The sequence below is a fragment of the Castor canadensis genome, chromosome 4 (genome assembly GCF_047511655.1).
Source record: "Castor canadensis chromosome 4, mCasCan1.hap1v2, whole genome shotgun sequence".
NCBI lineage: Eukaryota > Metazoa > Chordata > Mammalia > Rodentia > Castoridae > Castor > Castor canadensis.
Genome location: NC_133389.1, coordinates 170,299,435 through 170,323,105, shown reverse-complemented (window position 1 = coordinate 170,323,105; position 23,671 = coordinate 170,299,435). Strand labels below are relative to the sequence as shown.

At 38.0% G+C, this 23,671-nt stretch overlaps 1 protein-coding gene across 5 annotated transcripts in view; it reads right to left on the bottom strand.

The window, feature by feature from the left end:
• Positions 1-23,671, bottom strand: part of Acsl3 (acyl-CoA synthetase long chain family member 3) — a 72,115-nt gene that overhangs the window by 31,436 nt on the left and 17,008 nt on the right. For 4 of the 5 annotated variants that reach the window (XM_074071842.1, XM_020186153.2, XM_074071845.1 and 1 more), the window contains exon 2: positions 2,215-2,632. In XM_074071842.1, the coding sequence (XP_073927943.1) occupies positions 2,215-2,592 (378 nt within the window). In that variant the 5' untranslated portion in view covers positions 2,593-2,632. Of the gene's footprint in view, positions 1-2,214; positions 2,633-18,570; positions 18,591-23,671 lie in introns of those variants that run through there. The other variant, XM_074071843.1, reaches the window with a different exon arrangement.

Sequence of the window (23,671 nt, the reverse complement as noted above, 5' to 3'; positions counted from 1 at the left end):
GCCCCCAGCTCCCACAGGCCTCCTACTGCCTCCAGGACCCCAGGTCCCCTCAGCCCCTCTAGTCCCTCCAGGCTCTTCAGGTTTCCTGTGGAGGGTGATGCAGCAGCACCAGCTGGAAGCACTGTTTGAGAGGACCAAGTATCTAACCTACCAGGACCGCATGGCTCTGGTGGAAAGGCTGAAGCTGCAGGAGCACCAAGTGCAGGGGTGGTTCAAGAACCGCTGGGCTAAAATCTCTCAGCAGCGTCCCCAGAAAAAGCTACAATCCTCTGATGCGCAGGGCCAGGAAGTCAGCCACAGAGCTCAAGCTGGGCACCCCAACCCCAGAGTCAGTCCCTCTATCTCCACTCCAGCCAATGCACATTCCTTGTTCCCTGGAGACCCACGTTTGGGCTATCTCCCTCCATCCAGTACCTTGGATACATTCCCACTAGAGGAATCCCCCTTCTCCAGCTTGGGTCAGGCCTGAAGGGTTCCTGGGCGTAGCACCCACAATAGCATCCCAGAAGCCCCACCTGGCGCCCCAGTCGCAGCCCCACCTGGAGCCTGGCCTCAGAACTCTAATGCTTCAGACTTCTCACTAAACACTGGGTTATTACCTGAGCTCTTCTCACCCCTAGACCCTGACATGGAACAATTCATATCTACCATGACATCTGGGCACCAAGACAGAGGTGGCATTGCGGACAAGGATAACTCAGGCCCAGGACATTTCTAAACCTTTTTTTCATTGCTGGGGAATCGAACCTAGGACCTCATGAGTGCAAGCTCCATCACCCAGTCCCAGGTTTCTGAATCTACAGATCTGCCTTCAGGACACTATAAATCCCACGGAGTCCAGCAGGCCCTCACCCTGGGTCTCCCCACCTTGCTGGATGTTATCATTTGTTGTTTTCCCTATGCAGACACTAACTGTCCCCACTTTGTCAACTGGGCCACATGGGAGCATTCCAGTGGGTTGTGGAGCTGCACCTGGGTGCTAGGATTATAGGTGTATGCTGACACACCTGGCAAAACTTTCAACTGTTTTTGGATCCAGGGCCTTGGATATGCCAAGGCAGGCCTCTACTACTGGGCCACCCCAGGGCTAGGGGGCTCTTATAACTTTGTACCCTAAGAAGTTTTCTTAGAGAGGGTTAGGAGGTGCTAGGGATGGAACCCAGGACCTCCCACATGATAGGCAAGCACTCCACCACAGAGTTTCCCCCACCCCTTTTCTTGTTTCAGTGTCATATCCCTCATGTTTGAGATGTGGACATTCACAGGGGAATTGAGAAGTCTTGTTTGGTATCTTTTTTAAATTTTTTCTCAGAATCAGATTTTGTATAAATTGATGCTTTTTAATATGAAATTGTTTTGGCAATTAGTATATTATAGCTATGTTCTGTGACTTATTCTTTTTTACTGAATAAATTTTTTTTGAGGAGAAAAAAAGGGAGTGTGGGGGGTGTGACTGAAGTGGTAGAATGTCTACTTAAACAAGCACAAAGCCATGAGTTCAAACCCCAGGAACAATCTCCACCCCCACCAAAAAAAGAAAAGTTGATAAAAATAAAGCTCTTAAAACATCTTGGCTCATAAGAAATACTAATGTTGGAGATAAGCGTTATCTCTATATTACAGATGAAGAGACTGAGACAAGTTTGTTAAATAACTCTTCCAAGATCACAGAACTAGGAAGTGACAAAGCCAAGATTCAAGCCTACACTTGGGGTCTGAAATACAGGTTCAAAATTAACCACAATGTTTCTATGTCTCTAAGGAGAGCTTTTTCTGTCTTTCAAATCAACAATGGAAGGTTAGTGGTAAAAAGAAAACTTTGTAAACCATCTAACTGCCATAAGCAAAGAATCAAGACATTAAGCACTCACTGCAACTTGCATGAAAATCAGATACAGCAGGCCATATCCCAAGACCTGATGCCATCATCAGCACCCACGGAACAGGGTTTCCTAACTCAAATTACCCAGGATGTTCTTTCCCAAGCCCTAGAAGACATCCAGATTCAGAAGAGCCCCATAGCAGAGAACGTTGCCAATGCCTTTCTGAAAACTCAGGACAAATCAGTCAGATGAGTATAAAGAGAGGACAGCACAGTCTAGCCCCCTTCAGATACTCTCTCCTGCAACATCAGCAAATTCCAGCTGCGTTTGCCCCTTGCCTCCATTTCTACATGTACAGAGGGAATTCAAAGGTAATAAAAGACCATCTTACCTTTTTAAAAATTTTTCCATTTGGTTGTACTTCATCTTCCTCATTTAAAATTTCACGTGTTCCCAAGAGTCTTTTGTCCTTAAATTTGTTTTTTGCATACATAAAAACTTTATCTAGTGTATCACATCCAGGGTACAATACTGAGGCCAAGCCATCCAAACTATTAACAGATCTGTATGCAGAGTCAGGTTTTGAATTTACAGGCTTTGCTTTAATTTGGTTTGATTTCTCTTGTCTTGTCTCAAATAAAAAGTAAAATGGAATGTATGTTAAAATAGTATAAAGTGTTATTATAAAATGTATGAAATATAAAAGAATGGGGTTGATGGTCTGTTTTAGCTTCATGGTAGATGGTTTTGAAGATACGTGGTTATTCATAAGTATTCAAAAAGTAGAATTAGCAGATTTCAACAAGAATCTAGAAGGAAAAAACAAACAAACATCATTTTAAAAAATTCTTCATATTAGTTAGGCAAATGAAGATTTTTTTTTTCCCAGTCAGGAAGGAGTTAGTATATAGGCCCCTACAATGTCTTAATGTTTCTAAGAGACTAGTTTATATCATATCTATTAACAACAGGATTGCACAAAAAAGTTTCCACAACATACTATAACACGTGGCCTTTCCAACCTAGCCCTAAGCATCCATGCACACTTCCAGTGGTAAAGAGGAAACAAGCCAAGAGAGGGGGTGGGGGGAGGCGGGTAGGTGGGGAGGGAGGGAAAAAGAGAGAGAAACAGAGACAGAGACAGACAGACCAAAAATTCATCCATTTCCTTTTCTTTAGTGTCCCACTACATTAAAGATGACAAGTACTTTGCATATATGCCACACTCTCCTATTTCATGACTCTAGTAGGAACCATTACTAAATAATAACTGTATTCTGCCCCAGTAAGCCCCAATCCCACTCTAGGCAGTAGCAAGTACTTGCAAGCTGGCAAACATGAAAAATTTATTTTTCGTAGTGGATCGAGACATGTCAATTTAGGCAGGTAAAATTGTGAAGCAAGGCAGAAATTATGCTCATTCTGTGTACATTGTACTCAGATTTTCTGAAGCTTTATGTATTAGATACTGTTCTAAGTACTGGGAACGAAACAGTGAATAAAGCAGCCTAAGTCTCCCTGCTCTCATGGAATCCACACATTCACTGAGAAAGGTGGACATGAAAATGTGCCTGTAATGTATTTAGATATACACATATGCCCGCTTAGAGGTGTAAATGCTGTAAGGAAAAATAAACCAAGGTGAGGGAAATACATGGTGACTGGGATGTTCTAGTACATGGGTGGCTGGGGAAGCTTCACTGGCAAATAGTACCTGAAGAGACTTATAAGGAAGTGTAATATATGCCTATGTTCTGGGGGAAGACAAGCACTCTAGGCAGAGGAAATAGATATTGTGTGGCATGTTACCCTAGACACCTCCAAATTCAGGACTATGATTTTGCCCAAGGGGAAAGTGGCTGGTATTTTTCATCTCCCACCCCTGAGCTCCATGTTGCAAAACTTTTCAAGTGTGGCAAAGAAAGCCAAGGAATCCCTTCCTTCACCCAGGGAAACAGCTCTACCCTAGGCAAGCAGGCCAAGAATGGTGAGCCAGATTACCTTTGCTCTGTTCACTTTTTAAGGCAGAGGTTCCATGCAAGAAGAGAAGCTCCAAATGGAGATGAGTAACTACATCTATAATATCACACACCACTCAGAGACTTAACTACAAGGGTTCTGAACAGACCAAAGAAGCAGGCCATAAGGACGCAGAACTCTCTAACAACTTCTACAAAATGGAGATGCTTATACCTAAATGGTACTGTCAAAAACTACAAAGAAAAAAATTTTTAAATAACTTTTTAAAAAAACTAGACTTTGGTGGTGAGCAATTACAACGAGTCTGATGACTATGATAGCATCAAGTGAAAGAGTAAACCAATCAGAAATTTAGCAGAGAATCAAGGACAGAGCTACCTAAGAACACTCCTAGATTCCTAACAAACCTAAAGGACTGTCCTCTGGCACAACTTGTACAAAAAGCATTTTAACTGGACACACTGCAGAACAATTTATGGTCAAGAGCTTTGTCCAAAACACCTCACAATCAGTGAAGAATAACTGCTGGGTGTGATACCAATAGACAGACTAGGCACAAACTTTACAAGGAAAACAGTTTTGATAAACTACTATTACCCCTTGAGGAGGGCAGTTTAGGGTGATGGTGTGTGAGCCCAAGGGCCTAGATGTCAAACTTAATAAATATCAAAGCAGCTATTATAAGTATGTTCAAGAAAACTAAAAGCAACCACACTTTAACACATTAGAAATTCAACTCTCTTATGAAATAAGGAACGTCTCCAAATTTGCTCATGCATGGCTAGTGAGAAGCCAGACTCCCAACTGAGCGCCAAGTTCTCTACCACTCTTTGACAGTGTATTATGCAATATTCTGAAGACCAGTCCAGATAATAAGGATTTTTGTCATAAAAGTCATGGAGAGCCACTGAAAAGTTTTTGTAAAGAAAAAAAAAATGGAACAATGAAAATAAATCGTCCTGTTACTTCTAGGACATCAGAGTCACAAAGAATAAATGTACCCTAATAACTCCCAAAGGATATTTCTAACTAAGTAATTCCCTCTGAAACTTAATTTTGCATGTTGGCGTTTTGAATGTCATAGTTTTAAAAATTATTGTCATACACAATATGATCATGTGTATAGAAAACCCCAAGGAACTCACTAAAAAGTTATTAGAGTACAGAGTTAAGCAAGGTTGTATGATACAAGTCTGTGATAGTACAATACAATAATACAGTGTGTATTTGATCTTCATTCCTGGTACAGCGCTCCTAAAACCCTTAGAATTTTTCAGTGAGTAAAGTAAGGGTCTTTTGTTGTTTATAAGCCCCTTTCAACCATGCCTGAAATTTTATTAATGAAGTGACTCTTGGTGGATGGGGACTGGCTGCCAAAGAAGCCAGCTACATAATTAAAGAAATGGAACTTTCAGGTCTACCCTCTGACCTCTGGGGAGGGGAGCGAGGTTACAGATTGAGCTAATCACCAATGGCCAATGATTTAATAAATTGTGTGTTGCAGCACTTCCATAAAAACCCTGGAGGGTGGTGCACCCCAAATGCACAGGGTCAGAAGCTCCTGGTGGGTCTGCACTCAAAACCTTTCCATATCTCAATCTATGTACCCTTCATCTAGATATTCATCTGTATCCTTTGTAATATCCCTTATAATAAACTAGTAATAACAAAGTGCTTTCTCGAATTCACTATGGTAAATTGTCAAACTTAAAAGAGAGGGTTATAGAAAACCTCCAATTTACAACCATGTCAGACAGAAGTACGTAATTAGCAGCTAAAGAGGGAAGGGCACAGTCTCGTGGGACTGAGCCCTTAGCCTGTACAATTGCTGTTAGGATCTGGGTAGTTGCTGTTAGAACTGAACTAAATTGTACACAGTTGATTTTCAGAGAACTGGACAATTACTGCTTTCAGTATCTGGTAAGACTCTTGCTACCCATATTTCCCAATTTTTTCTTGTCAATTCTTATAGATGTATTCCACTACATAAATTTTAAAGATTTCACATTTCTGTATGATGAAACAATTTTAAAAAAGAAAACAAGGCCAAGCACTGGTGGCTCATGCCTATAATCATAGCTACTTGGGAGGCAATTCACAAGGATCGCAGTTTGAAGCCAGACTAGGCAAATCATTCACAACACCCTATCTTGAAAATACGCAACAACAAAAATAGCTGGTGGAATGACTCAAGTGGTAGAGTGCCTGCCTAGCAGGCCTGGAGTTCAAACCCCAGTACCACCATAAACAAACAAACAAAAAAGTAAGAAAACAAGACTCAAAAAAGAGTTAACACCGGCAAAATATGCAAAGACTGCCTATATAATTTTAAAAGTTAAGCAACACAAGGAGAACTGAGCAAAAAATATGTATGGAGATGACAAAAAGGAGTAAGGGTAGGTGTCTAATACGTAATGATAATGTTAGGGAGGGAGGGAGGGAGGGAGGAAGACCATGGGAGGTGATGGTCTTAGCAGAATGCTTAAACTGAGATTATAGAGGGTATGAGCTAAGGTGAATGTGGAGGTCTAGGTTATGACCATAAAGGGGGGGGGAGTTCCTCCTAGCCCCTGATCTCTGAAGTATGTGGTCAATTAAGGTCAGGCTAATGAGAACTGAAAGACTGTGATATTGAAATTGCAAATTTTCATGATAGGATACTACTAAGGTTACACAAAGCCTTGTGTTACAAGTATTTAAATATTTGGTGAAGTGGGTGCAGGAGTAGATGACTATTACAAGAAGAATAGTGAGTGGTACAGTCTGAAGGCAAGGTTTAAAAAGATATAGCAGTATTGTTTCTGTAGCAAAAAAAACAAAACTGGAAAATGACCTATAGCTCAGTTAATCAAAGAATAGCTTTAGAACTAGGGATCCCAAGATGGCGACTGGAGGGAGGAAGCAGAAAGCATGATTCCTGAAGTAAAATCTTGGAGAGACACTGAAGATACACCTTGCAGGAAAACCACCAAAAAGAGGTAAAACTCTGACTCCTCCACACCCCCAGCCCGTATCCCCACTCCACAGTAAACGGAGAAACCAGGAGGCTCCCGCACCACCAGACGCCAGCTCCTACCAGCTCGAGAGACGCAGACCACCAGGTGAGCTATGCAGCATGTGGTACTCCCACAAACAACCCTGGGCCAGATCAGCACAGCCCCCTGGACAGAATGACCTCCACCCAGCGAAAAAAGAGAAAAAAACAAACTGAATAATAAACAACAAAAACAACAAAAAGACAGGTAGCAAAGAGGGCGGGGCACTGAGCTCTGAAGAGTGGGGGAGGGGCAATCCCTCAAGAACTGTAAATAAACAAGCTGGCCTGAGAATGCAGGAGTGGTGGTCCCCACCCAGCAACCTTGGAGCCGGAAAGCTTGTAAAAGTGTCCAGGTGGGTTCCACTGGAGGGCGGGGAAAGGGCACTTCCCACGAGGTGGCCAGAGAAGGTGGGGGTAGCACCACCTCCCCTAGTGTGCTTGCAGAAGGGAAGGCTTTAACAGCAGCCGTTGTGCCCAGCAGAATTCTAAATACACATAGCCTGTGGGGCTCCGTGAGTGTTAAGCTCATTCCTGAGATCTGCAAACAATGAAACCTCCAGCAACAGCTGGCTGACAGCAGCAGGTAGGTGAGCCACAGCCTCAGACAGACATTCACAAATCTGTCTCCAGATTCTTTTTTTTTTCTTCTTTTTTTCTCTTCCTTTGATGAGACAACAACAGAACTAAAACTGGAAGCTGAAGGACTAGCTAAAACTACTGCATTTGAACTTGGGATTTTTGTTTGGTTTTGTTTTTTTGTTTTTTGTTTTTTCTGTTTGTTTTGATTTTTGGTTTTTTTCCCTTTGATGAGACAACAACCGAACTACTTCTGAGACACTATCTCCAGGATTGGAGGCTGAGGGCCTAACACCAAAATTATTAAGACTGAACCTTTACTGCATTTGAACTTGGGGTTTTTTTTCTTTTTTAATCCTCTCTCTGGCTCTCTAATGCCTGTTTAGCTTACCATTGATTAGTACACTATCTCTCCCTGTTTATTTCTTCGGCACTGGTTTTTTTTTTGTTGTTTGTTTGTTTAATTGTTTGTTTTACTCTTTTTCTTTACCTTCTTTACTTTCCCTCTGCTCTCACCCTTCCATTCTAGATATCACCATTGTTATTATTACAAGCTAGACAATACTGAATTACACACAGTACAGGGACAGTAACAATAGCAAGGGCAATGACAGGAAGATGGAAAAAAGAGGGAAACCAGTTTCCCCCGAGTAATAAATTAGTACAGGAACCAGAGGGAAATGAAGGAAACAGATACTCAGATCCAGACTCCAACAAAATGAAGATAAACTACGCCAAAGAACACAATGAAGCCTACAAAAATAATCTAAAAGAAGAAATACTACAGGTACTCAATGAGAATTTTATAGAGATGATACTGGATAGGGTCAACCAAACTGTACAGGAGACACTCAGGAAATTCCAAGAAAACAAAAATAGAGAATTTGAAAAAGCACAAGAAGAAATAAAAGAAACCATAGAAGTACTGTATAAACGCCAAAGTGAAACACAGAACATGATTAATTAAGAGATAAATGAACTCAGGATGAAAACAGACAATATTAAAGAGGAAATGACTCAGGATATGGAAAGGCTCAGAAAAAAGAACGAAATAGAAATGCAAAACAAAACGGAAGGCCAATCCAGCACAATAGAACAAGCAGAAGACAGAATCTCAGAATTCAAAGATGAAATGGTAATTAAAGGAAAAACCGAAGAACTATTAAACAACTCAAGACCTATGAAAAGAAAATGCAAGAACTCACTGACTCCATCAAAAGACCAAACCTGAGAATCATGGGCATTGAAGAAGGAGAAGAGGTGCAAGCAAAGGGAATATGTAATATATTCAACAAAATAATTACAGAAAATTTCCCAAATCTAGAGAACTCTATGCCCGTACAGGTGCAAGAGGCCTCCAGATCACCAAACAGAACTAACAAAAATAGAACCACCCCACAGCATATTATCATTAAAACAAGTACAGAAACTCGAGAAAGAATATTGAAGGCTGTAAGAGAGAAAAAACAAATAACATACAAAGGTAAACCCATCAAAATCATAGCAGACTTCTCAACAGAAACATTAAAAGCAAGAAGAGCTTGGGGCGAGGTCTTCTGGGCACTGAATGAAAATAACTTCAACCCCAGGATACTCTACCCAGCAAAACTATCATTCAAAATAGATGGAGCTATAAAAGTCTTCCTTCATAAGCAGAAACTAAAACAATATGTGACCACAAAGCCACCACTACAAAGGATTCTTCAAGGGATTCTGCACACAGAAAGTGAAACCCAACATAACCATGAAAGGGCAGGCAGCACCAAACTACAGGACAAGAAAAAGCAAGAAAGTAGAGAGTAACCTCAACTTAGGTACACACAATCAAACCTTCAAACAACTAAGACAATAAACGACAGGAATTACCACGTACCTATCAGTACTAACAATTAATGTTAGCGGACTTAATTCACCCATCAAAAGGCACTGTTTGAAAAAATGGATTAAAAAGGAAGATCCAACAATTTGTTGCTTACAGGAGACCCATCTCACCGACAGAAATAAGCATAGGCTTAGGATGAAAGGCTGGAAGATTTATCAAACCAATGGCCCCCCAAAAACAGGCAGGAGTAGCAATACTTATCTCTGACAAAGTAGACTTCAAACCTACCTTGATCAAATGAGATAAAGAAGGACATTCAATATTAATAAAAGGGGAAATAGACCAAAAGGAAGTAACAATTATCAACCTATATGCACCCAATGTCAACTCACCCAATTTCATCAAACATACCCTGAAGAACCTAAAAGCATATATTAACTCCAACACAGTCGTCTTGGGAGACTTTAACACCCTACTATCATCAACAGGTAGGTAATCCAAACAAAAAAATCAATACAGAAATCCTAGATCTAAAATATACCATAGATCAAATGGACCTAATTGATGTCTACAGAACATTTCATCCAACTTCTACACAATATACATTCTTCTCAGCAACCCATGGAACCTTCTCCAAAATAGATCATATCCTAGGGCACAAAGCAAGCCTCAGCAAATACAAGAAAATAGAAATTATAGCATGCATTCTATCTGATCACAATGCAATAAAACTAGAACTCAACAACCAAAGTAAAGACAAAAAACATGCAAACAGCTGGAAAATGAGTAATTCATTGCTTAATGGACAATGGGTCATTGATGGAATAAAAGAGGAAATTAAAAAGTTCCTGGAAGTCAATGAAAATGAAAATACAACCTACCGGAACCAATGGGACACAGCAAAGGCAGTCCTGAGAGGAAAGCTTATAGCCATGAGTGCATATATTAAAAAAACTGAAAGATCTCAAATCAATGACCTAATGATACATCTCAAACTCCTAGAAAAACAAGAACAAGCAAATCCCAAAACAAGTAGGAGGAGAGAAATAATAAAAATAAGAGCTGAAATCAACGAAATAGAAACCAAAAAAACCATACAAAGAATTAATGAAATAAAAAATTGGTTCTTTGAAAAATAAACAAGATCAAGAGACCCCTGGCAAACCTGACCAAAATGAGGAGAGAAAAGACCCAAATTAGTAAAATCATGAATGCAAAAGGGGAGATAACAACAAACACCATCGAAGTCTAGGAAATCATCAGAGACTACTTTGAGAATCTATATTCAAATAAATTAAAAAATCTTAAAGAAATAGACAGATTTCTAGATACTTATGATCATCCAAAACTGAACCAAGAGGACATTAATCACCTGAATAGATCTATAATACAAAATGAAATTGAAACAGCAATCAAGAGTCCCCCTAAAAAGAAAAGTCCAGGACCTGATGGATTCTCTGCTGAATTCTATCAGACCTTTAAAGAAGAACTGATACCAACCCTCCTTAAACTGTTCCATGAAATAGAAAGGGAAGGAAAACTGCCTAACACATTTTAGGAAGCCAGTATTACACTTATCCCAAAACCAGGCAAAGACACCTCCAAAAAGGAGAACTATAGGCCAATCTCCTTAATGAACATTGATGCAAAAATCCTCAATAAAATAAATGGCAAACCGAATTCAACAACACATCAAAAAGATCATTTACCACGACCAAGTAGGCTTCATCCCAGGGATGCAGGGGTGGTTCAACATACGAAAATCAATAAACATAATAAACCACATTAACAGAAGCAAAGACAAAAACCACTTGATCATCTCAATAGATGCAGAAAAAGCCTTTGATAAGATCCAACACCAATTCATGATAAAAGCTCTAAGAAAACTAGGAATAGAAGGAAAGTACCTCAACATTATAAAAGCTATATATGACAAACCTACAGCAAGCATTATACTTAACGGTGAAAAACTGAAACCATTCCCTTTAAAATCAGGAACAAGACAAGGATGCCCACTATCTCCACTCCTATTCAACATAGTACTGGAATTCCAAGCCAGAGCAATTAGGCAAGAAGAAGGAATAAAAGGAATACAAAAAGGTAAAGAAACTGTCAAAATATCTCTATTTGCAGAAAATATGATCCTATACCTTAAAGACCCAAAAAACTCTACTCAAAAACTCCTAGACACCATCAACAGCTATAGCAAGTTAGCAGGATATAAAATCAACATAGAAAAATCATTAGCATTTCTATACACTAATAATGAACAAACAGAGAAAGAATATATGAAAACAATTCCATTTACAATAGCCTCAAAAAAAAAAATCAAATACCTAGGTGTAAACTTAACAAAGGATGTGAATGACCTCTACAAGAAAAACTATAAACCTCTGAAGAAAGAGACTGAGGAAGACTATAGAAAGTGGAGAGATCTCCCATGCTCATGGATTGGTAGAATCAACATAGTAAAAATGTCGATACTCCCAAAAGTAATCTACATGTTTAATGCAATTCCCATCAAAATTCCAATGACATTCATTAAAGAGATTGAAAAATCTACTGTTAAATTTATATGGAAACACAAGAGGCCACGAATAGCCAAGGCAATACTCAGTCAAAAGAACAATGCAGGAGGTATCACGATACCTGACTTCAAACTATATTACAAAGCAATAACAATAAAAACAACATGGTACTGGCACAAAAACAGACATGAAGACCAGTGGAACAGAATAGAGGACCCAGATATGAAGCCACACAACTATAACCAACTTGTCTTTGACAAAGGAGCTAAAAATATACAATGGAGAAATAGCAGCCTCTTCAAAAAAACTGCTGGGAAAACTGGTTAGCAGTCTGCAAAAATCTGAAACTAGACCCATGCTTATCACCCTATACCAATATTAACTCAAAATGGATCAAGGATTTTAATATCAGACCCCAAACTCTAAAGTTGGTACAGGAAAGAGTAAGAAATACTTTGGAACTAATAGGTATAGGTAAGAACTTTCTCAATGGAACCGCAGCAGTTCGGCAACTAAGAGATAGCATAGATAAATGGGACCTCACAAAACTAAAAAGCTTCTACTCAACAAAAGAAATGGTCTCTAAACTGAAGAGCGCACCCACAGAGTGGGAGAAAATATCTGCCAGCTACACATCAGACAAAGAACTGATAACCAGAATATATAGGGAACTCAAAAAACTAAATTCCCCAAAATTAATGAACCAATAAAGAAATGGGCAAGTGAACTAAACAGAACTTTCTCAAAAGAAGAAATTCAAATGGCGAAAATGCATGAAAAAATGCTCACCATCCCTAGCAATAAAGGAAATGCAAATTAAAACCACACTAAGATTCCACCTCATCCCTGTTAGAATAGCCATCATCAGCAACACCACTAACAACAGGTGTTGGTGAGGATGCGGGGGGAAAAAGGAACCCTCTTACACTGCTGGTGGAAATGTAAACCAGTACAACCACTCTGGAAAAAAATTTGGAGGCTCCTTAAAAATCTAAACATTGATCTACCATATGATCCAGTAATACCACTCTTGGGGATATACCCAAAAGAATGCGACTCAGGTTACTCCAGAGGCACCTGCACACCCATGTTTATTGCGGCACTATTCACAACAGCCAAGTTATGGAAACAGTCAAGATGCCCCACTACTGATGAATGGATTAAGAAAAATGTGGTATTTATACACAATGGAATTTTATGCAGCCATGAAGAAGAATGAAGTGTTATCATTCACAGGTAAATGGATGGAATTGGAGAACATTATTCTGAGTGAAGTAAGCCTGGCTCAAAAGACCAAAAATCGTATGTTCTCCCTCATTAGATCACGGGCAAACAAAACAAGGGGATTGGACTTTGATCATATGATAAAGTGAGAGCACACAAGGAAGTATGAGGATAGGTAAGACACCTAAAAAATTAGATAGCATTTGTTGCCCTCAACACAGAGAAACTAAAGCAGATACTTTAAAGCAACTGAGGCCAATAGGAGAAGGGGACCAGGAACTAGAGAAAAGGTTAGTTCAAGAAGAATTAACTTAGAAGGTAACACACATGCACAGGAAATCAAAGCGAGTCAACTCCCTGTATAGCTAGCCTTATCTCAACTAGCAAAACCCCTTGGTCCTTCCTATTATTGCTTATACTCTCTCTTCAACAAAATTAGAGATAAGGGCAAAATAGTTTTTGCCGGTTAGTGAGGGGATGAGGGGGAGAGGGAGGGGGTGAGGGGAAGGGGGGAGAAATGACCCAAACATTGTATGTACTTATGAATTAAAAAAAAAAAGAATACATCCATACACTGGATTATTATCACCCATTTAAAACAAGTTATATGTACAGTAGGCCTTCTACAACCACAGTTCTACATCCACAGATTAAACCAACCATGGGTTGAAGATATTGTCAAAATTTTTAAATTGTATCTGTACTTTGTACAGACTTTTTCTTGTCATTCTTCAAACAGTAAAAGTTTAACAATTATTATTTACATCACATCTACATTGTATTAAGTATTACAAGTCATTCAGAAATGATTTAAGCTACAGAGGAGGATGTGTGTAGGTTATATGCAAATATGCCATTGTAAGAGACTTGAGCATCTTTGGATTTTGGTGTTCATAAGTATAATGAAACCAATTCCCTACAAATACTGAAAGAAGACTGTCCATGCACTGACCTAGAAGAAATTCTGTACCTTGCTAATTCTAGTGTTCATCTATAAAAATCACTCAAATGATACACTTCCAGAGTATATGTGAAGTTGATGCTAAAATAAAGTTTTAGGTTGCGACTAAGGAATATTATTTATTAGTATTATAGTCACACAAGCTATATTAACTATTTTTGAAAATGTACTGCAAATTCTCATATGAAAAGCTTCCAGTAGAGATGCATATGTTTAGTGACCAAAAAATAGGGATTGAGAAGGATTACAAGCTTCTGTGTATTAAAAGGTTCTACCTGCTAAGGCCTGGTTGCAGCTACCAAAAAGGAAGACATTTCAAGATCAAGAAAGATGCAGCATAGCACCTCAGTCCAAAATGGTAGGCTTGTGAAATTAACCTCCATAAAGACTGGGCAAAGGAAATTTGCAAATGTTCACAGAAGAGAAGAGGTCAATAAAGCCATTAAATTCACAGTATACAGCAAGCAGTTATTTTATTCCCCCCATACCTCACTCCCATTACAATAAAAGGACCTGAGAGCTCAACTTCCAAAGCAGGGAGAAAACCAAACACTGCAAAATGTTCCTACAAACTTAAAAGGCAGCAGAGGAAAGGTACACTGCAAGTCAATTTAAGTCATTAGAACATCAAGACATGATAACGTCTGGACTAGATAAAGTTTCAAGTGACAATTAGGAAGACAGGCATTTTAAACACATATACATTCCAATCTCAGCTCTGTCACCAGTTGCTATGAGATCTTAACATGGCCACAAAGTCTTACTCTGCTTACCATTTATATCAATGAAATTCAGGCACTGTATATATCAATTTTAAGAATATATACCTACTGATATCTAGAGATCCCAAAACAGACTTAGTAGTACTGACAGCCACCAAACAATAAAGATTTAAGTGACCTAAGCAATTAATCTCTGCCTTCTATAAAAAGTAGTTGGGGGATGGGGTTAGGGGAAAGAGTTCCCTTGATTAAAAAAAAAAAATAACACTCAACGAGATTTCCACTATTCATTTCAAAAATTCTAAGAAGCTCCAATCAGATCAGACAGTCCCCATCATGAGTAAATGAATAGATACAAGAAAGGAAAAGGAAAAAAAAACCTTTAATTCCTTTTCAGTTTTGAACCATGTGAATGTACTATCATGACAACAATAAATACTTTTCTAACATACAGTAGAAAGACAATACAAGTGGTCCATGAGAATGTGCTGGTTTGGTGGACTGGTCCAAGATGGGATAGGCTCAGACCTGGGTTAACTTTCCAGTTAGGGAGACCTAACTGTAAATTAGTTCAAGTTAAGGAGAACCACCTGCTTGCCCTCACACATACATCAGATTTAATGCACTGGGAAAATTCTGATTTCATATGTTCATCTGACCTCTTGCATCTGTCCATACAGCTGAAAGCACAAGAGTCAAATAATGTCTCTTGAAAGGAAAACAGATGTTTTTCTAATAAGTAAACATGTGAAGCCTAAGGCCCACAAACAAAAGCAGCTAAGTGGCCTTTTTACACACAGAATATCCCTTTGCCACACCTTAGTGTTAACAGATTTAACAAATTTAACTGGTGCCTTGTATTTTATATGGTAACCTATTTCTATCCCCAGTCCTAGACAGTGTTACAATTAATGAGGGTGACTAACTACCCTGGTTTGTGAGAGAGTGGATGGCAGGGTCTCCCAGAACACAGAACCTTCAGTACTAATAAAACCAAGGAACGTCCCAGGCAACAGGGATAAGCTGGTGATGCAACAATTAATCATTTCATGAAGTCAGCTAACTTACTGTGGCCTTGCCTCTACCACTGATTAAGTTTGGTCTTTTTTAATTAAATAACTTTCCTGTACCTTATGTCCCCATCTGCCATAACTTATCTAATGCACTAAATCAAAATAAGGATAAAATGTATGTGAAATGCAGTAGATATGTCTGTAATCAAGTTACTTTGGAGGCAAAGATTGTGAGGATTGTAGTTCAAGGCTAGCCTTGGGCAAATAATTTGCAAGACCCTATCTCAAAAAAGTCCATCTCAAAAAAAGGGCTGACGGAACGGCTGAAGCAGTAAGAGCACCTGCCTAGCAAGCATGCGGTCCTGAGTTCAAAATCCAGTGCTGCCAACAACAAAGAACATTGTGAAAACATATATAACCATGAAATAAGTTACCTCTATCATTATAGCACCTTCATTTGTATTCCCAAAGGGTAAGTAGCTATGTATAAGGTTTAAAGATACAAATACTTTCTTTTAGTCAATGTTTAGTCTTATATTTTATTCATATAATATTAATCACTTTTTCATTTTTCCTTTTAAAATTCTTTAGTGTTTTCTTTTCCCATAAATTTTTAATTATTTTACCAATAATAAAGCTTTTCCTTAACATGTTTCAAAATCAAAGCTACTACATAAGAGAAATAGTTGTCTTCCTTCTCCTCTTCTCCATTCTGTGATGTACTATTTTCTGGCCTCTCCAGTTTTAAGTGTTCAAAAAGTAGACGACATTTTTTAAAAAGACAATACAGGGAAAAAATCCACCTCAAATAGTTACAAGAACTATGTGTTCCAACTCTAAGAAACCTTTTCCTGTTAAACCAAACTTCTTGTCCCCATCTCCTTCCACACTTGTAATCACTTTCACATACAAGTGAAAATATTCTGAATAATTTCCCTAGTGCAGGTCTATACACACAATTAACACTTTCTGCTACCAACTGAATGGACCTGGCTCAAGTGGTAGAGCATTAAGGCCTTGCAAGCATTAAGGCCTTGAAGTTCAAACCTCAGTACACTCCCCCCCAAAAAATGCTATAAATTATCTTTACTATTTCAATTTCATTGTAAATCTAAAATGTTGATGCATTCTTAGCTATGAATTCAAAGTTTGTAACTCCCATAACCCACTAACACTAAAAGACATTTGTAGAGTAATATGCTATGTTCCAATATATTCACTTAGCCATTTCAAAGCACTCTTCATGAGACACTTGCATACGCATGTTTATTGCAGCACTATTCACAATAGCCAAGTTATGGAATCAGCCTAGGTGCTCACCAACAGATGAATGGACAAAGAAAATATGGTATATATTCACTACAGATCATTATTCAATGAAAATTATGTCATTTGCAAGAAAATGGATGGAACTGGAAAATCATCACGTTAAGCAAAATAAGCCAGACTCAGGAAGACAAAACCCATGTCCTCTCTCCTAATGTGGAATCTACATGAAAAAAAAGAACATAAAAAGGGGACTACGGGGGGTAGGAAAGAGAGGGTGTGTAGGGAGAATATGATCAAAATACTTTAGATGCAAGTATGAAAACATCAAATTGAAACGTACTTAAAAATTTTGCAAGAAAAGTTAAAAAAAGGGGAGAGGGAGGATAAGAAAGAGTAATAGAGAAGATGAATATGATTAAACTATATTAGATGCATAAATGGAAATATCACAATGAAACATCTCACTTTGTACAATATACACTACTAAAAATACTTTTTTGAAAAAAAAAAAAAGAAAAGCACTTTTCTTTGGCCATGTATGTCCCTCAAAGAGAAGTAAGCAAGGGATGTCAAACATAAAGTGAAGGCACATCAATGGGCAAAGTATCATCCTTTTTCCATCATACCTGCTTCCTAAAAAGATTGTAATCTTCAATATGCACAGAAAATGTTTGAAGGCCACACTTCTTATTGCTAAGGGGTAATTCCTAGCAAAGGAACCACAGGAACTTTTGCTTATACACTTCTATATTACCGACAGTTTTTTTTTTTAATAATAAACACATTATCTGTGCCATTTCTTTTTAAAATCATCTGAAAATGTAAAGATTAGTAAATTTCAACTGATGTGAACTAAGATTTTGAAATGATCTTTTGAAACAGAACATAAACGTCAATGATCATGATGCTTACGTATAAAACATTCACTGCTTTTGTATCCTTGAAGCACTCTATCAATACATGCTACTCCTTAATACAGTCTTAACCACTTTTATTTTCACTTCATAGAATGCTAAAAAACTTCAGGTCACTTCATCCTTAAATTCTTTCCCCAAACTTCACAAACTGTAATTCACTTCAGAAGCCACCATAAGGTATATGTGTGTTTGGGGGGGGGGGGAGGCGGGGGAACTGTGATAAATTTTTATGCCCTATGACAACTGTAATTGAGAACCCTTTGCAAGTCAACAAAAAACCCAATGCTGTTTTCCTAACCTTGAATTGTAGAATTTGTTATACTGTTATTAGAAATTTTCAGAACATTTAACACAAATTTAAAATAATTATCACATGTTGAAATGGCAACACCAATCTAATTAGCGATGATAAACTTTGTAAAATAAAGACACTACAGAGTTCAAATACCTTGTATAGATATTTAATGATGTCCAAACTGAGTGAGGAAAGAAGGTAGAAAACACTGCTAAACATCATGATTTAAGGCTCAATAGGTTGGGATGGAATTAAACTAAGCATTAAACTACTTTCTCAAAACTTTCACAATTTTACAACACAAAATAAAAAGAATTTCAAAATTCTTCATGTCAGTTTAGCTATAATTGATTTTAACCTATATTTTATGCTTAGAAATACTTCATAATGAAAAATTTATTACCGGTTAGCAATGGTGGGGGATATTAGTGCCTTCAAGATATGCTCTTTTGAATCAATACCTGTCCAAACACACACAGGAAGATGAGTATTAGTGATATGTTTATTAATCAAAGCCAAATATGAACTTTCTCTGGAATTTTTTTCTTTTCGCAGGTACTAGGGTTTGAACTCCGAGCCTACACCTTGAACCACTCCACCAGCCCTCTTTTCTGATGGGTTTTTTCAAGGTAGGTCTCGCAAACTATTTGCCCAGGCTGACTTCAAACTGTAATCCTCCTGATCTCTGCCTCCTAAGTAGCAAAGATTACAGGCGTGAGCCACTGGCGCCTGGCCCTGAAATAAAAGCAAAATATCTTCTAAAACTCACAGGAAATTTTCTGTAACGATTTTCTGAGACACCACTATTACACTAGCAAATGACAATTTAGTATATAATCCTTATCCAAAAAAAAGTATACTCACTACACACCAATTAGAACAGTCAAACTCCAAAATACTAACACCATCAAATGCTGGCAAAGATGAGGAGAAAACAGGAATTCTCATTCATTGCTGGTGGGAATACAAAATGATACAGCCACTACGGAATAGAGGTAGGCAATGTCTTGTGAAACTAAACATATCCTTAACATGTGTGATCCAGCAATCATGCTCCTTGGTATGTCCCCAAAGAAGTAAACACATGTTCACAAAAAAAGCCTGCACGTAAATGTTTACAACAGCTTATTTACAAGTATCCAAACTTGGAAGCAACCAAGATGTCCTTCAACACATCCAAACAATCCAATATGATTGAACGCTTAAAAGAAGGGAACTTTACAATTCATAAAGCCATGAAAAGACATGGGAGAAACTTAAATGCATATTACTAAGGGGAAGAAGACAATCTGAAAAGGTTACATACTGTATGACTTTAACTACCTGACACTGAGGCAAAGGCAAACCTATGGCAACCATAAAAGGATCAGTGGCTGCCAGAGGCTGGGGTTAAGGAGGGATGAACAGGAGGGATGAACAAGAGGGACACCAAAGAGGAAAATCATCAGTGAAAATACTGTGGATAACTGGGAACTCTCTGTACCTTCTCTCAGTTTTGCTGTGAACCTAAAGTTGCTCTAAAAAATAAAGTCTATTAAAAATGAAGTATATCCAAAACGACAAAACGATAGTGTAAAGATTGAGTCTATTTACTCATTAGGATGATGGTAAAGAATAAGATTATACATGGTGATATATCTATAAAACACATTATCAATGATTTTCTCAATTACCCACAGAGCAAATAGGTTAGCTATCATCAACGTAGTCATTAAAAAATTTTTAACATCAGCCTCAATTCACAGAGCTATTAAGTAGAGCTAAAAGCTAAGTATTCTAAATCAAAATTTCACATATCACACTGCCTTATGATTAATTTCCTCACTTCCTGCAAGGCAAGAGATATACAAGGGAAAGAAAAAGTAGGCCTAAAATCACATATATCTAGGTTCAAATTCCTGCTCTATTTCTTAGTAGCTATGACTCTAGACAAGTTCATCTATCCATCCAGGAGGGAAAACATCCTATAAATTTTCTTGCTATTTTTTGTGCCAGTTTCCTCATATATAAATGAGAACATCACCATACTAAAAAAGAAAATTCACATGCATATTTGCAGTATTTCTATAAATAAAAAAGACAAATGACAGAAGCAGGCTGTGTATATCAACAAAAATTCACAGAAAAAAATCCGTATGTCCAGTAATTATGGAAAAAACGTTCAGCCTCAATAGTTATCAAGAAAATGCAAATTAAAGCACTATTAATTCACCCATGAGATTTTTTTTTAATGAAAATTACAAATGTTGACAAGGACACAGGAAACAGGGTAACTCTTGATACTTTTGGGGAACTAACCAATCGGAAGGCAATTTGGCAGCATCTAGCAAAAACTGAAGATGGAAGTTCCTATGACTTAACTAATCCCTCTTAAGAAACTTGCCTAGAGAAAGTTAGACACATTGGTACTTACTTTGGCCTACTTTGTTTTGTTAATTAAATGGTCTGTTTTAACAGTCCTAGTATTTGACTGTATTTAAATGAGAAAAAAATGTTCAGAATTTCTTCAGCAAGTATTTACTAAATGCCTACTCAGCTCCAGACCCAATGCCTCTCATTCTGACAATAAGATCACAATACACTCAAAAAGGTCCGAGTCTGCTATAAAGCCTGACAAGTTGTTTTAATATGGCAAGTACTATTAGAGAAGTACAAAGACTTACAAAAACAGGAGGCAAATGCAATCTTTTGTCTACGAGAGAGAAGAGTTCAAAGAGGTCACTATGAGCTGAGTGGATGCATGTATTTTTGTCCAAGAACAATAACCACAGGCAGTAATAATAGTATTTGCAGAAAGCACAGAGGTATACAAGCAAGAAGGAAATTAGAGAAAACTCTAAGCACTTATACTAGGCTGAATAAATGATCTCAAAGGTATCAGGCAGTTTCTAGTCCCTGGAACCTACAAAGGTTACCTTATTTGAAAGATCTTCACATTTGTGATTAAGAATTATATGGCAGGAAGATGATCCTGGATTATCCAGTAAGCCCTAAATACCATCAAAGTATCCTTAAAAGAAAGCAGCAGAGATTTGACACACAGAGAAGACAATGTGAGGATGGAGCAGACAGCTTTGTTGAAGATACTGGCCTGTAAGAGGGATACTAGTAGAAAATGCCAGCAGCCACCAGAAAGTAGAAGAGGCAAAGGACAGATCCTTCCCTAGAGCCTCCAGAGGGAGCAAAGCTCTGCTGAGGTGATTTCAACCCACTGCTAGTGATTTGAACTTCTGGCCTACATTAACTGAAAGCAAATACATTCCTTTTATTTTAAGCCACCAAATTTGTAGTGATTCATTGCAGCAGCCCTAGGAAGCAAATGCAGATATTCTCTGCCACTGCAAATGTATGCTGTGCTGAGTGGCTGAAATAGCAGCCAAGTCTCTGGAGAATCCTAATTTTCATGCAAGAGAATGACAAAATCGTATCTCTGTTCCACAGTGTTAAACCTGGTGGCAATATGACAACTAATTAGTGGCAAAAGAAACTAGAAACCAGGAAACCATTTCAGAACTAAAAATCTAGACAGAAGATAAAGTTCCAAATCACCATGTGTAAGGTAAGCATGTGTAAGGCCCTGGGTTCAAGCCCTAGCACTGCTTTAAAAAAAAAAAAAAAAAAACACTGGGCGCTGGTGGCTCACACCTATAATCCTAGCTACTCAGGAGGCAGAGATCAGGAAGATCGCAATTCAATGCCAGCCTGAGCAAATATTTCTGTACACCCTATCCTGAAAAAACCCAACATAAAAAAGGACTGGTAGAGTGGTTCAAGGTGTAGGCCTGAGTTCAAACCCCAACACCACAAAAAGAAAAAAAAAAAAAGGGAGAAATCAGGACCTCAACGGAAGTAAATAATGTGGGAAATTTCAAATATGTGTAGGTAATTCTCAATGGAGGAAAGGCTATTATACTGTGAAATAAGATTAGGATGCTATGTAGGAATAAAAGTTAAAAAAAAAAACTTGGAAATTAATAATAGCAGCTGAAATTAAAAAGTCAATACAAGTTTATAAGAAAAGGAGAATGAGAATATCTCCCAGAAAAGGCAAAAGCAAAGAAGTAGAGATCAAAGAATTTGAATCCAAGTGCCACTACAAGGAGCTCTACAAAGACAGAAAAAAGAGAATGCAAGGCACAAATTACTGAAGCAGTCTCTAATACTGGAGCTGAACTCAGGACCTGGAACTTGCTAAGCCAGAGTTCTACCACTTGAGCCACTCTGTCAGCCCATTTTGCATTAGTTATTTTTGAGACAGGGTCTTACTTTATGCCCAGCCAGCCTAGTCTGTGACCCTCCTATGTACATTTCCTCACACTGCTGGGATGACAGATGTGCACCCCACAACCAGGCACTGGGGTCTTGCAAACTGTTTGCCTGGGTTGGCCTAGAACAGCAATCTTCCCAATCTCTGCCTCCTAAGTAGCCAGGATTACAGACTTGAGCCACCACGCCCAGGAAGGGAAATTTAATTCCCCATCAACTGCAAACAGACTACAGAATAAAGAAATTTTCCAAATTTTTGGAAAGTAACAACTCCATTTCCACAAACACACTCTCCTAAGAAATTACATTAAAAAGTCCCTCAACCACAAACATATACTCCTTTGATGAAAAGTTTTCAAGACAATTTTTTAAGACAGAATTGATGTGAAGTTTACGTTTTTAAGAGCAAGTATATAATGCCGATTCCAAAATTAACATATCATACATGACAACCTCTCTAGTGAGGATCAGGAGGGAAAAAAAAAATAACAGCACACCTAATCCAGCAGAGTTAAAAAATAGTAATAATTAATCATATTCAAGCACGGTTTGTTTACAAGTACAAAGCTGCTTCACCACTAGGACTCCATTATTGTCCTTCTCCTGTATTAATAGGGTAAGTGGGAAGGGAAATCCTAGTTGCATTTTTTTAAGTATTTAAGAAAAGTATATATAATTACTAACTTTAAAAGAAACTTCTTACTCAGAAGCAAAAGAAAACTTAACTTTTTTAAAAGAACTATATCAGAAATCCACAGGAAACATCACACACAAAAGCAGTTTCCACTAAAGTAAGGAATTAAGACAAGGAGACCCACTACAATCGTAAGTACTGCACACTGCAAGAAGACTCTAGCCCTGTGTTGTCTAATGCAGCACCCACTAGCCACAGTGCTACCCAGTACTTGAAACATAGCAAACTGAGATATGCTCTAAGTGTAAAATACACATGGAATTCCAAAGACTTAATATGAAAAAAGATTATAAAGTTTCTCACTAGCAATTCTTACATTAACTATATATTTAAATAATATTTTAGACATAGGCACCAAATAAAATATTAAATAAAATTAATTTTGTCTGTTTCCCTTTACCTTATTTAAAATACCAAGTAAAAATATAAAATTACATGTATGGCTCACAACTATGGCTGTATCTCTTCTAGACAGTGCTTCAGTATACCCAATACAATGACAAGAAAAAGAAAAGCAGCATGAATATTGGAAAAGGACAAAGAT